At 36.3% G+C, this 18,234-nt stretch overlaps 1 protein-coding gene across 1 annotated transcript in view; it reads left to right on the top strand.

The window, feature by feature from the left end:
* The window catches only part of Camk4 (calcium/calmodulin-dependent protein kinase IV), a gene marked incomplete at its 5' end in the record, with an annotated part of 222,824 nt that overhangs the window by 97,076 nt on the left and 107,514 nt on the right, over positions 1–18,234 (top strand). Inside the window, 1 exon segment of the mRNA XM_005382166.2 lies at positions 5,247–5,325. Within this exon segment, the coding sequence (XP_005382223.1) occupies positions 5,247–5,325 (79 nt within the window).

Below are 18,234 nucleotides of genomic sequence, written 5' to 3'. Positions count from 1 at the left end.
CTAAAATGTGCAGTAGACATTGTGAAATGGGAAGAAATTGTTTAAAAGGAAAAAGGAAGAACAAAAGGAAAAGAAGGAAGGGGAAAGGGAGAAAAAATGCAAGCTCTACTACTAGTGTCTCTTATTTCATAGAAAAGGAAGGCTTATCTTAATATTGATTGGAGACTTTTTATGCTCATATCTTGTACTCTGAGTAACTACTTTAAAGGTAATAATATGCAGTGTATTAACTATTGTTTTTTCCATAAAATAAAAAGAAAAACATGAATTAAAGCATTGAAAAATATTATATAATAACTTTATAATGTCAGTTAATACAAAGCTCATCATTCTCCCCCAAATATATTGATATTTTGACATAATTATATTCTTTAATCCAACATCTTCAACATTAAAAAATAGCAAGATTCTTGGGCTGCATTTTAAGACCCATCCCTTTAAAAATAAAGTGAAATTCTAGCAACTTGTGAGACCTAATAACCTTAACAAAGAGTTTTCATAGCTATGAAGCATACTATTCCAGAGACACTGCTGAAGCCAAAACGCAGAGAAGTTAATGTTGTAGGAACTTCTGTGTCTGAAGTTCTTGCATTTACAAGGAGCAAATTGTAAGTGGTGACAGAAACCAAGCTCTGTGTCCTGAGCCAGACAGTCACAAATGTTCCAATAGATCCTCCCAGAGAAAATCCGTTTCTCATTTATAACTGCCATTCAGTTGTCTCAGCATTACACAATCTCATTTTAATTCCCTGGAGCCTTGATGTAAATCCAGACTTCTGACTTCCTGATTTCATTTTGAGTTAGATGTGCTCTCTGCTTGGCCCTTTCAGTGGATTTGGGCGTCTATCTCTCAGCTAGTGGTGGACAGTTATTTCACAATACCTGGATTTCTTTTGGAGAAAATATAAAATGAGAAAGGAGGGAGAGAAGATGAGCAAATAGGTGGGTTTTTTGGTGAGACTTGTGCCAAAATAGAGATGAGGAAGTTTTTTGCCTTTGTTCCTTGTGTATCGGGCATGATGAGCAGATAAAGACAGGCTGTGGAATACAGAACCTCTTTCTATATTAAGTGGTCCTAAATGTGATACCAGAGGTCTTCATACTTGAAATGGCTCTAGGAAAATCACTATTATATTTAGAGCTTTTCCCCACATTCTGAAGTTTAACCCATCATGCTAGGTACTAATATCAAGTGTTTATTACTGGTATTAACAGAGCAATATTCTGTATTTGTGTATATCTATGTGTATGGTTTATATATAGTGTTTTAGTTGTCATACTGTCATCTTTAAAAACACAGTATAGATTGGGCTACTTTCTTTACTTTTTGTTTAATGAAAAACATAGTGACCTGAGTTTTTAACTTTTTGGCTTTAATGTGTATTTTTAATAAGCCAGTTGTCTTAGAGAAGACTAGAGCTCCAAAATGATTTTCCCCAGATTTCTGTTGAAGAAAATCAGTGTGAGAGCAGGCAAGTGTCAGGCTCCAAAAGAGTACTGAATTACATGCTCATGAAAATCACAGCAGAAAAAAACTCAGTGTAATAATTTCTATATTCCTTGGTCATTCTTTAGAGGATATGTTATAAATGAATGGAAATATATGGCATTTTTGTAGCTGAGGAATCCCTTAAACATAATATCTTCTAATCTGTAGTTTCTTTGCTTCCTTTATATCTCAGGAAATTTTGTGGTGATTCTGTGTTTATATAGTCCATCTTGAAACAAATATATAACACTATTCAACATGTTCTTTCTTTATTAAAATTTAACTGTTGATGTCTTTTATGCCAAAATAATTATTTTCTGTAAACATAATTGGAAAAAGGATTTTTTTTATACTTACATACCTGAACCAATCATTTATCTTCAACAAAGAATGTAGGCTTCATTTTTGAGTAAGTCTGAAATGTTGTTTCACATAAAGCTATTTAGGCTATTCTTTTCTTTTGACCTCATTTATCCAGCTTTTAAAAAGTTATTTCTAGTATGCATGTGTCTTGAGATTTTATGAAATTTTTAAAAAAGTTTTTGCTAAAGCAATTATTCACATATCATAGTTATTGGCCAATTAATTTAAGGTGATGAAAAATGAAGGAATAAATGCTATTTGATACATTTTGCATAAATTATTGAGTAATATTAATATTTCACTTGGTAGCTTCAAATTTTTCATAAAAATGAAAAATTAAACCTTTAATTTTATTTCATCATGTATTTTTTTCTTTTTAAAAAAATTTATCAGAGGGGCTGGGGATTTAGCTCAGTGTCACAGTGCCTGCCTGGCAAGCACAAGGTTGTGAGTTCGATTCCCGGTACCGGAAAACGCCCCCCGCCAAAAAAAATTTTATCAGCTACCATTAGAGGAAATTAGAATGGGATGAATAGATAAGCTACATTTGGTTGTTTGGTTTTTAACCTTATCTTTGAGCAATGTGATTTTCTTAGGAAGATATTTTTATTTTTATTAATGTACCTATGATATTACAGAAAATAACACTTATTGTATAGTTCTACCTGTTTTGAAGATTTATGCACTTGTGCAGACACACCATAGTCAATATATAGAATACTCCTATCATGTTAAAAAAAATTATTCAATACTTGTTTGTAGTCAGTAATAGTTCTACAACATGTAAACCCTTGAAACAGCTGGCATATTTTCTATGTCTATGGAAGAATATTATTTAACAGCAGTTATATAATATATTCTCTTTGAGCCTGTCTTCTATTAGGATATTAAAGGGATTCATCCAAGCTGTGTGCGCTGCAGTTCATTCCTTTTTTATTTCTAGGGAGAATTCTGTGGTATGGGTGCATTAATAGATTGTGAATCAGTTCTCCATTTGGGGCATATTGAAGGTGTTTATAGATTTTGGTGAATACTAATAAAATAGCTATGAAGACTTGTGTTCATGTTTGTGAGTGAACTCAGTTTTTATGTCATTTGAGTACATGAATACCTGTGAGTGAGACAGGTGGGTCGTATGATGTGTTTAGCTTTATCAGAAACTATCAAAATCTCCTCACCTGGCTGTGCCCCTTCGCATTCCTAGCTGTGTCAGTTGGTTGCTCTCCACCCTTGCTCGCCTTTTTCTTCACAGCATCCCAATAGGTGCGTGGTTGTTATCTCCTTGTGTAATTTGCATTTCCCTAATGGCTAATGGTGTTGAAAATCTGTCCGTGTTCTTATTTCATCTACCTTTGGTGAAAGTATCTTTTCTAACCTTTAATTTATAATTGAAAACAAAAAAATCATATATTCTTATGTGTGTAACGTGCTGAAGTGTGTATACATTGTGGTATGATTAAATCAAGCTCATTAGCATATGTACTTTATCACATCCTTAGGTTTTCTTCGGAGTGAACACTTAAAATCTACTCTTTTAGCAATTTTCACATATAAGATATGTTGTTGTTTTACCGTGTGGGCAACATGTTCCCAATTCCTCTGTCCCCAGCCTCTGTTAACCATCATTCTGTTCTGTTTCTATCAGTTCACCTTTCCTAGGTTTCTATATACTGTATAAGGGAGGTCATACACCACTTGTCTTTTTGTGCCTGGCTTATTTCATTAAATGTAATGTCTTCCAGGTTCATCCATGTGGTTAAAATGACAAGATGTTCTTATTTTTACGGGCTCGATAGTATTCCATTGTGCGTATATTTCACATTTTCTTTATGCAACCATCTATTAATGGACTCAAATTGAGTCTATAGTTTTGATTATTGTAAACAATGCTGCAATGAATATGAGAGTGCAGATATCTCTTTGACATGCTGATTTCATTTTCTTTGGATATATGCCTAGCAATAGGATTCCTGGACCATAGATGGCCCTACTTTTAATTCTTTAAGGGACCTCTATCTTCTTTTCCATAAAGGCTGTACTAATTTCCATTCCTCCCACAGTGTCTCCATTTCCTCAGTAGCACTTGGTATCTTTCCTCCTTTTAATGATCTCCATCTTAAGAGCTGGAAAGGGATATCTTATTGTGGTTCTGATTTACCTTTTCCCTATGATTAGTAAGCGGAGAGCACCATTTCACAGCTGTTGTGCATTTTTATGACTTCTTTTGAGAACTGTCTATTCTTTTGATCAGGTTTTACCTGGATTGTTTTCTTGCTGTTAAATCATTTGAATTCTTTATTTTTTGGATATGAATTCCCGTATCAGATGTATGTTTTACATATATTGTCTTGCATTCCACTGTTTTTTTAAAACATATGGTATGTAATTATTTTAGCACTATTTATATTTGAAAGACTTCCTTTTTCTCTACTGAATTGCCTTTTTACCTTTGAACAGAACCAGTTCATCCTATGTATACATATATATATCGGGCTATTACTGGATCATTTTTTCTTTCTTTTGTCTCCATGTCTAGAGACAATACCACTGTCTTGTCTGCAGTTTTATAATAAGTGTGTATATTAAGTACTGTATGTGAGTCCAGAAACTTTAAGGAAATTGTGTATTCTGCTATTCTGTAGAGTGTTCTCTCAATATTATGATACGTATTATTATCTTTTTTCTTTTTTCACAATACTGAAGATTGAACCTAAGAGTTCTCTTGCTCAAGTTGAATCTTAAACCAAGTTGGTCTGTAATTCTCTGTCTCTTTCTTTTTCTTTTGCTTCATGTGTCAAGTGGGAGCATTTGGACAACACTATTCTGCTTTTTAAAGCTCCCTTCGTAGTAACCTCATGTGCCTAGGAAGATATTTAGTGCCTTTGTGCATTCTCCTTTACAAGTTAAAAAAGATAAAGGGATGGGAGAAGGAGGTCCCTAGGTCCAAGAAGTGCAGATTATTCTGATCCCTATAAAAGTGCTGAACTTAAGCCCTCTCTGATGCCACATGGCTTATTTCACTCCAGACCTACCCCAGTGGGAAGCTCAGGGGTTCTGAATTTGGACAGGTGTCCTCCAAAAAATTACATTTGCCCGAGCACCTAATTTGCTTGAGAGCTTACTGAATGCAGCAACTCGAGGTACCGCATATTACCTAATCAGGAATGGAGCTGGAGGAAAAGAGCAGGCGATGAAACCTACAATTTTCTGAGCAGACTCTATTAAATTGTGAGAAAGAAAAAAGTATACTTGACATCTAGGGCCAGCCCTGGGATAGAATTTCTAAACACTTGCCAGTTTGGAGAGTACCCGCTGGAGACACTTATTGTCAAGCGTTTCCCGTTGATTCATGTCCAAAGCATAACATTTTCTTTTTGTCTTTTTCCCCCTCAAGGGGTGCTACATCCATTGTGTACAGATGCAAACAGAAGGGGACCCAGAAGCCTTATGCTCTCAAAGTGTTAAAGAAAACAGTAAGTTTATTTCATTATATAATAGCATCTCTGAGGACTGGGCTCAAATGACAGCGGAGCCAGAGAGCTGAGATGTGCGGCTGGCTTGTTTGAATCCTGGCTGTGAGAGTGCAGCCCAAGTAGGTCATTGTCTGTTGGAGACCATGTGGCTTTGAAAGCCCTTGGGATCTTAAATTGGATGCGGTTTGTGGGGAGAAGTATGGAAAGGAAAAACATTAGAGCTGGCAGATAAACTTGCTTTGTGTGTCAGCCATGTTCTTGTGATACATATATCACTATACATACAGATATATACACATGTATATATATATTATAATCATATTTTAATATGCTAGACAACCCTCCAATTTAAAAGAAACTGAAAAGAACACAAATATCTATATTTGTGAGTGTGTCTATTTTTCAGTGTTTGGGTTGACTTCAGTAAAGTACAACTAGACAGTGCTATTATTTCTGGGACAGAACTCCTCATCTAGAAGTTTGTATTTGGACAGGAGGCATTTTGTTTGGGGGTTGCTTCTTTTGCCCTGAACTTATAGGTGAGTTGGAAGAGACAAAGCATTAGATCCATCTCCAGTGAGTAAGAGACACAGCAAGTATGAATTCACAATGTAAACACCAGCACCTGTGCACCACTGTCTGTTCCCAGAGAGTATTTTGTCATTTTAATGCCTTACTAGCACTTTCTGTCCTTACATAGTTTTTGCTCATAAAACCACAAAAAGACAAGGTACCTTTTCATACCACATTCATCCTTTTTCAAATTTATATGAACAAATTATATATATTTCTGAAAACCTAGTGGTAAAGTATGTTGGAAAGAGAAATAGGATACATTAGGAAGTCAAATGATACCCTTCCTTTGTTAGGCCAAGGGAATTGTTTCCCTAATGGAAGTGTTATATCACCAGCTGGTTATATATTGTATAGCACAGAGAAATTTTAAAGCTTCATATAATGAAGACCATAATGGTACAGGAGTCTCAGCCAAGTAGAAATAGAATGACATTTTGAAACAATCTGTTGGAATTTAAAGCCATGGAAAAATAGCAAAGACAGCTTAATTGAAAGAGGTAATAATTTAAGTGGCAATTGCTAGTAATAAGCTCTATATTCTGAATTTTCTGCTTGGTGTAGGCAGTTGTTTAATTTAGTCCAAAATGTAGATTAATACAGTATTTTCATTGATAAGAATTAGCATTTTCCTTTAAGTAAATTTCATTTTTTTCAGAAATCCTTCAATTTTATCTTCACACATTAAACATGAAACAGACTATACAAATGGTTTCTATAAAGATTATTAAAATTTATTGAATATAATTTCCTATAAATATTTACTTTTCATGAAAATAAACTGACATGCTTAAGTAGTAGTCTCACTCAAGATATTATTGAAATTGGTGATATATTTTCTTGTTGGTTAAAAACATTGTCAAGCCTGGTGTAGTAACCTAGCACTCTGGAGGGTGAGGCAGGAGGATTGCTGTGAGTTCAAAGCCAGCCTGGGCTACATAAGTGAGTTCAAGGCCAGTCTGCACTACATAATGAGACCTTATCTCAAAAAGAAAAAGAATCATTGATATAATTTATATGATTTTTTTTTCTTTTTTATAGCAGAAACATTGAAAGGGACTAGGTACACAATAGTCTAGGGAACAAACATTCAGAAATTACTTGTGAATGCTCAAAAGCCCTGAAGTTGAAACGATTGTTTAGAGAGTATTAATTTACATCAAAAATGTTCAGACTAAGAAGTAGATGAAGATATTTGGTGGGGTTCTATTTTTTTTTTTTTTTTTTTTTTTTTGGTACCGGGAATCGAACTCAGGACCTCCTGCTTTCCAGGCAGGCACTGTGCCACTGAGCTATATCCCCAGCCCTTGCTGGGGTTCTTGACCAAAGTCTTTGGAAAACGACAGCTTTGGTTCACCCCACTCTCTTCCCTTCTCCACCTCTCCTGGAAAACATCTTCAGAAGACCTGCAGGAGGAAAATGTGGATGGGAACCAAGTGTCACATGGAGCCGCGAGGCAGATGTTGTCAAACACAGTTACTGCTGTGCCAAATGGAATGAGAGGATCCCCTGGAGGAACCGCAACTTGGAATATGAATGAGACGGAATTCCCAGTGTTGTCTTCAAGTATTAAACCATGCACAGAAATGTGTAAATAAGAGAAATAGCAGGCAAAACCTCAAAAAGCATTCGCCTCTAGGGTTTAATTTCATGGAGACTGGAACTTCCTTATGTAGATGGTACGAGGGATGCTGAGAATCTATTTATAGAGGTAGGGTGATGCAGGAGAAATATTTTCTTAGAAATTCATCAAAGGGTTTGCTCCTGAAGATAAAGGGGAATTTCATTTGAATTATTTAGAGCCTATCAAGTCAAACCACATAAAATTGCCTCTGTTAAATTATTTTTTACCCAAAAAAGTGGGAATTTTATGCATTTCAATTAACAACCATATTTTGGTCAGTTTTTGGTTTTTTGCTGCTGTGACTAAATAATGAAAAAAAAAAAACCAACTTACAGGAGGAAAGGTTTATTTTGGTTCATGCTTTTAGAGGCTTCAGTCCATGATAAGCTAGCCCCATTGCTTTTAGGTGAATGATGGGGCAGAAGCAGAGCAGAAGGTAATGCCAGAATAAAGCTGCTTACTTGATACCAGAAAGTGGGAAAAAGCCACAGAAGAAGGGGTTGTGGAACAGATAGAGTCCTCAGTGTCATGCCTGCATGACGCTCTCCTACAACCAAGCCTGACCTGTTTCCATCATCCCCTGATAATGCCATCAAATTATGACCTCATGTCTTGGTTACATTTTTGTTGTTGCTGAGACAAAATACCCAATACCCAAAGTTAAGGAAGGAAAGGTTTATTTAGCTTACATTGTGTGGAGGTTTTCATCTATAATCAGCTGGCTCCAAGGCTGGGTGGCAGGGCACCACTTCAATGCAGAACAAGACAGCAAAAGCAGCAAGAGCAAAAAAGTGGGGGGATCAAGCCTCTTTTCCCTCCTTATATTGTATATCAACTATCCACCCATGCCCACACCATCTCTGTGCCCTCCTCTTTCACAAGCTGAAGATGTTGACAAAGGAAGGACCCTGCTCCCCTTCCACTGAATCAGTTGAACTTTTGAACTTCTCAAGTTGACACAGTGAACAACATCCTAGAGCAGCAAGGGCATGTCCTCTTCACCCCAGGATGTGGAAGTGCTGAGTTACTTGTTAAGCTTTTAGACTTCTCAAGTTGACACAGTGTATCAACCATAACAATCCACCTCTTGTCAATTTGGCAACCAGACACATTTTTTTAAACCAGTTCCCAGATACAAAGACATTATTCTCACCATTTTACAACTTGAAAGTTGTAACAGAGGTTTAACAATTCTAAAGAAACAACATTATATTACATTAAAACCATAACATTTTACCCACCCAAAGACTCATGCACATCCCTTTAGGCATTTAGTCCATCTGCAAGGGTTGTCAAAGTCCTAACAGTTTCAGCATTGCTGAAAAGTCCAAGTACCATGTCTCCTCTGAGATATAAGGCAAACTCTTAGTTGCAAGCCCCTGTACAAATGAAAAGTTAAACATTTTTAACATTTAATAGCACAAAATAAGAATTTTTATTCCAAAAGTTACAAACAGGGGAATACAAAGGAATGGGACCAAAGCAACTCCAAAATCTAGCAGGGCAAACATTTAAGTCCTGCAGTTTTATGTCCAGCATCTGAAGCAATCTGTGGCACATTGGGAGCTCCAAAGGGCCTGCATGACTCCACCCCTATGGTACTTTTGGTGGCTGTAACTCTCATGGATTTTTTTTTTTCTTTGAGCCTGCTTTGCTCCCTCCTTGCAGCTTTTTTTAGGCAATCTATATTTTTTGGCTTTCTTAAACCTTTGCTGTCTCCAATGCACCTTTCACTTTACACTCACAGCTTTACATACTGTACTCTCAGAGGCACACTGCTTGGCCTTCCAGGCCTTTTGAAATCTAGGTGGAAGCCTTCTTAACCTCAGAACTCTTAGATTCTGCATGCATCTAAAACCAGTGCTGCATTGATCATGCCAAGTCTGCTGCTAGTTGGAGTAGTAGCCAAGCTTTTTTCTCTCTTGGCTATAGGGGTGGAGTGCCTGGATTGCTGGGCACTGTACACCTGATACTGAGGAACAAATTTTCTGTGCCACCACCATTCTGGAACATGGCACTCTGCGGCTTTTTCCTCAAAGCAAAATCATTTTTGCAGATTTGAGGCTGCAAAGGGTGGAGCCTCGCTGCTCCTAGTGATGCTTTCAGGCCATCTTTTTTATATTTTTGGTTTTCCTCAACAATCAAGATCTCTTAAGCTCTATCTTTGCAGTCCACAAGTTTACTGGAGGTTTTTTGTTGTGGTGGTTGTTTGGGTTTTTTTGTTTGGTTGGTTTTTTGTTTTGCTTTGTTTTACCATACTCCCAATGTTTTAAATCATCCTGCTGGGCTCTTTGCTCTTGAGTCTCAACATAAATCTGGCTAAAAGCCCCCAACAATAGCCATGCCACTGCCCCAACATTTGACTATCTTGAAATTTCTTTTGCCAGATTAATCAGTCCACCAGGCAAAGTCCACCAGGACAACAGCAAAGTGCAGACAAACTTTCTGCTAAGCCATAACACACATCATCTGGAGCACCCAATGCAGTCCTTCTTTCCAGCAGAACCTTCCCAAACTCTATCTTTACTGGCAGGATTTCTATCAGCCTTCTGTTCTTCTGAGCTCTGACCAGAATCTTCTGTACAAAACACCCAAAGGCATTCTAGCTAGTGTAACCTTTCCAAACACTTCCCACAAGCCATTTCCAAAGGCTCTTGAACTACATGGTCAGGTATAGTCACAGCAATCACCTCACTCCTGGTACCAAATTCTGTCTTGGTTAGTTTTCTCTCATTGCTGAGACAAAATATCCAATGCCCAACATTAAGGAAGGAAAGGTTTATTTAGCTTATAGTTAGTGGAAATTTTAGTCTATAATCATCTGGCTCCATGGCAGGGCGGCAGGGCACAGGGGCAACACTTCAACGTGGCACAAGACAGCAAAAGCAGCAAGAGCAAAAAGGTGGGGGGAGCAAGTCTCTTTTCCCTTCTTATATTGTGTATAAACTATCCACCCATGCCCACACCATCTCTGTGCCCTCCTCTTTTACAAGCTGAAGATGTTTACAAAGTAAGGACCCTGGCCCCCTGCTGAATCACTTAGTTGAACTTTTAAACTTCTCAAGTTGACACAATGAACAACATCCTAGAGCAGCAAGGGCATGTCCTTTTCACCCCAGGATGTAGAACTGCAAAGTTACTTAGTTAAGCTTTTAGACTCCTGAAGTTGACACGTTGTATCAACCATAACACCTCATTAATGAAATTAGAGCTCTCCTAATCTAGTCACCTTCAAAAAGCTCATCCTCTGAATATATGAGCTTTTCAGGGAACATTTTAGGTCTAAAACATAACAAGCTTTGAGACTACTATACTGCTTCATTATATAGTTCTTCAGGTCCTCATTTTATGACTAAACCTAACCCTTAAAAGCCTGAATCTTAAACTTAGCCTAGGTTCCTTTGTGTTTGTATGTACAAATGTATATATGCCTGTGTATATATATGCAAATATATGTATCTGTGTTTATTTCCTAGGGTAACATAGTAAACTACTATAAACTGATGGTTTAAAATAATATCAATTTACTCTTTCACATCTGGAAGCTAGAGGCTTGAAGCAAAGCGATGGCAGGGATGGTTCCTTCTGAGGGCCCCTCGGGAAAGGCTGCTCCATGTCCCATGCCTCTCACCTTGCTTCTTGTGAGTCAACAATTCTTGGTGTCACTTGACTTGTAGATCATCACTGTAACCTCTACCTCTGTTGTCATATGGCCATTTTCCCTCTTTGTGTCTTATATCATCTTCCCTTTGTGGATGTCTGTGCTCAAATTTCACACTTTCTTAAAAGAATACCAATACTACTGGATTGGGGCCCCACAGTACTCCAGCATGACCTAATACCAGCTTAACCAGTTATGTCCATCATAATGCAGTTTTGAAATGAAGTTACACTCTGAGGTACTGGGAATTAGGGTGCTATATCTTCTTGAGTAGACACAATTCTACCCATAATATTGTATATCCAAGAAATCTAATAAACACAAAGAAACTCACCCACTTATAGCTGCTTATTGGTATATAAACACCTTTAAGTCCGAGAAAGATTTCTTATTCCTTTTGCAGTTACCTCTTTGATAGCATTAATTGTCTTTTTCAGGATCTGTTTAAAACTTTTTTTATGGGAGTTTGCCCAAATTTCCATTTGTGACAATGTTAAGTTTCTTTTTGTTAGCTTAATGTTGAGGAAGGAATTAATTTACACTTGCAATGAAAGACTTATTTTTCCATAAAGAAAACCTTTGATCATCATTGAGAATTCCTTAGGCATTCAAATGCCTGTGGAATAGACAAATAATCTGATTTACCTGTAGTAATAACTTTAAGAAAGACTAAAGCACTGGTTCTTATGGAGAAATCTGTGTGCCATGGGTAGTAAGGAACAGGGTGAAGGTACTGATAATAAGTGTGAAATAAATTGTTATATTTAGACAAGTGGATATTTTACCTAACAAAATATCATTATGGGATATTGATTATGACAAGAAAAATATTTTGTGTTAACATAGTCTATATGTGGATATAACACTATGTAGTTTATATATAGATAACTACATTTCAGAGAATTAGAGTAAAAAAGTACCTTAAAATACATATTAAGGTTGAAATGTTTGCAGTTTCCTTTCAAATGATTAAATAATGAAAAATTGTTCATCTGTATGTGTGCACATGTATGGGGAAGAGAAAGAAAGCATATATGGTAAATATCAGCACTTACTGGTTGTAGAGCATTATAACAGTGTCCATGATAGTGTTTCAACATTTCAGTATATATGAGCATTCTTCTAATGAAAAGTTTGGAGAAAAATATAATTCAACACTGAGATCCTGCTCAACATAATTCAAAATTTTAGGTCATTGAGAAAACATTTTAAGATCTCACAGCCTCTTAATGTTATTGTAAGCACAAGAAACTTTATTGTAAATGTATTAAAGTGCCAGAAAATAGAAAATGATAGTTAAACCAACATTATACTGTACTGAAAAAAAGAAGATCCTGAACATTTTCTGTAGCAATATCCATTTGTCTAATTGTGTCAAGGATGAGGATAGAGCTTTGATAGTAAGAGTAAACAGAAAAATGGCTTGAAGTGCTTTTTAAAAATTTTTCTGGTTGTTATGTTTGATTTCTTTTCCCATTCAGTACTAGAGGCTCTTGTAGTTAAGAAGTTGTCAAATCAATAGGCGTGGCACTTATCCTTTCCTTCTGCTTGAAGGTAGCCTATATTTTAACTTTTTATTTTGAAACAGAGAAAGAGTCTCAAGAAATGCCATTTTGTAGCTCATAAATACCTTATTATCTTGCACAGCAGAATTAATGGCTTGCAATTACTAGTGGAATTTTCATTAGGACCTTTGTAAATCTCGCATCAAGGGTGGAGGAAACGGCTACATTTTCATGCGTAAATTCTTTGCTATCTCTAGTTTATGTGCTATTCAGAAGATATTGAAGTACAGCTATTTTACTATGCTATTTCCTCAGGGTAGGCTCTGGAGCAAGAAAGGATTTAACAAACATAAATGTTGGAATGACCAGTGATTTACAAGATGGATCCTTTTAACAGATGTATCACACTTTTCAACATGCCAAACTTAAAAGGTCATAAAAGGAAAAAAAGAGAGTTAAAGAAATGTCAACATTTCAACAAGGCATGGCCGTGCATGTTTGTGCTCCCCGCTGCTCAGGAAACTGAGGCAGAAGGATTGCAAGTTTTGGCCAACCTGGCAACATAGGGAAGCCTTGTCTCAAAAAGGAAAGAAAGAGGGAAAGGAAGGGAGGAAGAGAGGGAAGAAGGGAGGGAGAGAGAGGAAAAAGAGAGAGGAAGGAGAGGGAGAGAGAAAGAAAAGCAAAAGAAAGAAGAAAAGAAGAAAGAAAGAAAGAAAGAAAAAGAAAGAAAGAAAGAAAGAAAGAAAGAAAGAAAGAAAGAAAAAGAAAGAAAGAAAGAAAAGAAAAGAAAAGAAAGAAAAACAAAGAGAAAAAAAGAGAAAGGAAAAAAGAAAGGAAGAAAGAGAAAAGAAGAGAGAAAAATAGAGAAAAGAAAAAGAACTGTCCAAATTAGACTGAACCTTTAACTGGGACTGAATTTTCTGGATTAAATAGAATCAACACTCTTGAAGAACGATGGGGTGGTCGTAGAATCACTATTTCAGGAATGATTCCCATGAGTTGTACTCTTCCTTTCTTAGGAGTGCATACCTCAGGGTATATCTAATATCTAAATGATCACACTTCAGCTTACTAATTTGACTTGTTTTCAAAAAGAACTGATTAGGATTTAATGGTATTATGCCTGCCAATAATTTACAGTGTCTCTGCCATTTTAGAGACAGACATTTGAATTCCGGAATACTGGTGAAATTTTTAGTGGTGTGACTCAACTTTTGGAAAAGATTGTTTTTAAGTATCTGTAAAATCAGTGTTTCATAAAATACCTACTATTTGATCTGAGAGCCAATGTTGGTGTATAAATTCAGAATTTGTAAGTATTCTGATTTTTCTTAAAAATGATTATGCAGTAACTGGATAAGATCATGGAGTGCAGAGCCAAATTAAATTCAGGGTTATTTCTGCCATGGGCTGCCTGTGTGAATTTAGAAATTATAAGCCATCTCTTAATCTTTCATTTGTAAAGTGGGTTTAAGAATATCTACCCAGTATTTTAGTGAAGATTAAAATTATTTGCTTGATTTTAAGTATTTCCCACCACAGAAGAAAATACAATCAATGATTAACAATATTCTTATGATTGGCATAAATCCACAGGGATATTTTATAATAGCGTGAGTTCTTTCTAGATTTCTGATTTTATGTCCTCCTCCTTAGGCAAGTCTTCAATGCTTGTTATTTCTTTTCTTTCTTCCTATGGCTCTTTTCTTGTTCTTACCTTTGAAGCAGAATACCTAGTTCCACGGTACAGAAATAGCTATCAAATTTTTGCTGTATTGTATTTTAGTGATTATAATATCAAGGTGCCCATAAATTTCTGGAGCGATTTTTCTTGAGTAATTTGGTGAGCACTGACCAGATAAGTACCTTCAAAATTTTATACAATTTCTGAATGTGTTTGGCCTTTTGTCCTCTTCCCAGTGGAAGAATAAAACATTGTGGCTGGCTAGTCATTCTCTGGGGTAGTTAACATCCATTCACTTTTTTTACATTCTTATACACTAGAATGTGAGTATATGACTGATGTTACAGATGAGTTTGAAAGTTTGATCTTAACTTACATTACATAGGCTTCCTTTGTAGTTTGTACTTGATTGTTGAAATTTCAGGACATCTGCAGAAGAGGAGATTGCCAGGATCCTCAGTTCTCAAGTAGGGGTAATATATTTTCTATCACCTGATAAGTTGAGTGTTACTTGAACTGATATGTATGTAAGTAGATAGGTATGTCATTGCATTGCCTGGCGTATATTAGATATTTCCTAACTGTGTACTGTCTTCTGCAGACTGGCTTTTTTCTTTGTAACTTTTGTTTCTGACCTAGTCACTTCCCTCCTTAACAATAGCCACAGTTGAGAGGAGGAGTACTTTATTTCAACTCACAGTTGAAGTTCTATCCATGTTCTGTTCAGCAGGCTTAAACATGGAAGCAGCATAGTTGAAGAGCATGGTAGGAAGAAAGATGCTGACATCATGGTGGCTAGGAAGTGGAGAGAGAAGCAAAGAACCACGAAGGGAAACACAGGTCTCCAGGGACCAGCCTCTTCCTGCTTCACCTCCTAACAGCAAATCAGCTATATTTCTCCAGTGATTCAATCACATCCCAGAAGCTCCATCTATGAGTACCTGAGGCCTTTGAGGGTCATACTGTATCCAAACCACAACTTCCTATATCAATGTTCTCAGATAATTCATTTAGGAAAAAATGCCACATTTTTATAAAGAACTATCTTTGAATCCAGCTATAGTGTATAATTTGTTAAGTGATTGTTGTGGTCTGTGTCTAGTGTCCCCTCAAAGGATTTTTTTGGCGGTGGCTGAGTCTAGAATGTGATTGATTTGTAGTGCATTGCTGGGATTTAAGGATGCTGGGATTAAGGGCAGGTGATTGCTGGATCAGTCCACTGATTGGACTGGCGGTGCCCTAAGCTTGGCAGACTGGATACAATATAAGGGACAGAAAGAGACTCGTCTTGCTGTCCCTCTTGCTTTTGCTGTCTTCAATTCTTCCTTGTTGCTTTTGCTGTCTTCTGCTGCCATGAACTGTTGCCTCTCTGCCATGTGCCACCCTGCATTGTAGTCAGCCGATTATGAACTGAAACCTCTATAAACTGTGAGCTAAATAAACCTTTCCTCCTTTAACTTTGCATGTCAGATATTTTGTCTCAGCAACAAGAAAAGTAACTAAGACAATGATAGACATTGACCACTTGATAGATATCAGCTGCCATATGCAATCTTCTTTGTACATACATATACATGTGCATGCATAGGTACATTAATATCTTTTTATGAGGGAACTATCAACTTTAAAACTGTTTTTAACTTCTTTTCCTATCATTATTCCTTTTATTTCTTTCTCTTGTCTAATTGCTCTGGCTAGAGTTTCCAGAACTATACCCAATAGGAGTAGTGACAGTGGACATCCTTGTCTTGTTCCTGATTTTAGAGTGAAAGCTTTCAGTTTTTGTCCTGTTAGTATGATGTTGGCTGTTGGTTTGTCATAGATGGCTTTTATTAGATTGAGGTAAAGACCATGTATTCCAACTTTCAGTAGGGTTTTTATGATGAATGGGTGCTGGATTTTTTTCTGCATCTATTGAGATTATCATATGGTTTTGTCACTGGCTCTGTGAATATGGTGTATTACATGTATTGATGTTGAACCACACCTGCATCTCTGGGATGAATGCATCTTGGTCATGATTTACAATCTTCTTGATGATTTGCCACATTCTGTTTGCCAGTATCTTATTGAGGATTTTGCATCTATGTTCATTAGGGAAATTGGCCTATAGTTCTCTTTTTTGGTTGGGTCCTTCTCTGGTTTTGGTATCAAAGTAATGCTTGCTTCCAGGAATGAATTTGGGAGTATTGTTTTCCTTTCAATTTCATTAAAGAGTTCAAGAAGTAGTATTAGGTCTGCTGTAAATTTCTTGTAGAATTCAGCAGTGCCTGGGCTTTTCTTTGTTGGTAAATTTTTTAATTACATCTTCAATTTCATTGATTGATACTGTTTTATTTTGGATTTTTATATTTTCTTGATTTAGCTTTGGTAGTTTATATGTATCTAGGAATTTGTCCATTTCTTCTGCATTTTCCATCTTATTAGAATGCAAGTTTTCAAAGTAGCTGTAGATGATCTGGATTTCTGTAGGGTCCATTGTGATTGCACACTTTCATTCCTAATTGCATGGATTTGAGTCTTCCTTTTCTTTTTTAAATAAGATTGACTTAGGAAATGACAGTACCTCTTCAATTCACTGATTCTTTCTGTTGATTTCTTAGTGTCCATTGCATTAATTTCTGCTCTGATCTTTATAATTTTCTTCCTCATATAAGCTTTAAGCTTGGTCTACTCTTCTTTTTCTAAAAGTTTGAGGTTTAACATTAAGTTGTTTATTTGAACTTGCTTTGTTTTCCTGATATGGGTATTTACTGCTATAAATTTCCCTCATGGGACTGCTTTCCTTGTGTCCCATGAGTTCTGGTATGTTGTATTGTCATTATCATTTAATTTTAGAAACTGTATAATCTCTTCTTTAACTTAATCTGTGACCCACTGCTCAGGAGGGTGTTATTTAATTCCCATGAGTTTATGCAATTCTTGTGGTTTCTTTGGCCATTGATTTCCAGTTTCATTGCACTATGGTCTGACAATATACGTGAGATAGTTCAGTTTCTTTGCATTTACTTAAGCATGTTCTATGGGCTGGTATGTGGTCTATTTTGGAGACAGTCTCGTGGGCAACTGAAAAGAATGTATATTCTGATGTTGTGGGGGATAACACTGTAGAAATCTACTAAGTCCATTGTTCAAAAGTTTGGTTCATTTCTAATATTTTGTTGTCAATTTTTTTATCTAGTTGAACTGTCTGTCTGTGACAGTGGGGCATTGAAATCTCCCAATGCAATTGTAATAGTGCTTATTTGATTTTTCATGTCTGACAATATTTGCTTTATATAGTTGGGTGCACTGGTATTCGTTGCATATTCATGATTGTTATCTCTTCCTGTTGGATTGTTTCCTTTACCAGGAGATAGTGCCCTTCTTTGTCTCTCTTAATCAGTCTTGGCTTGAAATTCACTTTGTCTGAAAATAGAATAGCTTTTTTTCTGGGTTCCTATAGCATGAAGTATTGTTTTCCATGCTTTGACTTTTAGTCTGTGAATTCCTTTTTGAATTAAATGTATTTCTTGTATGCAGCATATTTTTGTATCTTGCATCTTGATCCCTTCTACCAGCCTGTTTCTTTTGATTAGTGAACTGAGACATTAACATGGTGGTTGTTAATGAGATATATTTACTTATCTAGTCATGTTATTTTCCTGTTGTTGGCTCTCCTGCCTTTTCCCCTCTGTTTAATTGTTTGTCTTGCCTGGTGGATTCCTTCTGTTGGGGTTCGTGGAGTTGTAATCCTTGTTATCTCTTTCTAGAATGACCTTCAGAATATTTTGGAGTGCTGGTTTGGTATTCATGAATTTCCTCAGGTATTCTTTGTCATGGAAGTATCTGATTTCTCCATCAATTTTGAAAGATAGTTTTG

The sequence above is a fragment of the Chinchilla lanigera genome, unplaced genomic scaffold, assembly GCF_000276665.1.
Source record: "Chinchilla lanigera isolate Chin_1 unplaced genomic scaffold, ChiLan1.0 scaffold00017, whole genome shotgun sequence".
In the NCBI taxonomy this organism is placed as follows: domain Eukaryota; kingdom Metazoa; phylum Chordata; class Mammalia; order Rodentia; family Chinchillidae; genus Chinchilla; species Chinchilla lanigera.
Note: the sequence above shows the minus strand (reverse complement) of the source record. Positions and strands in the feature narration are given on the sequence as shown.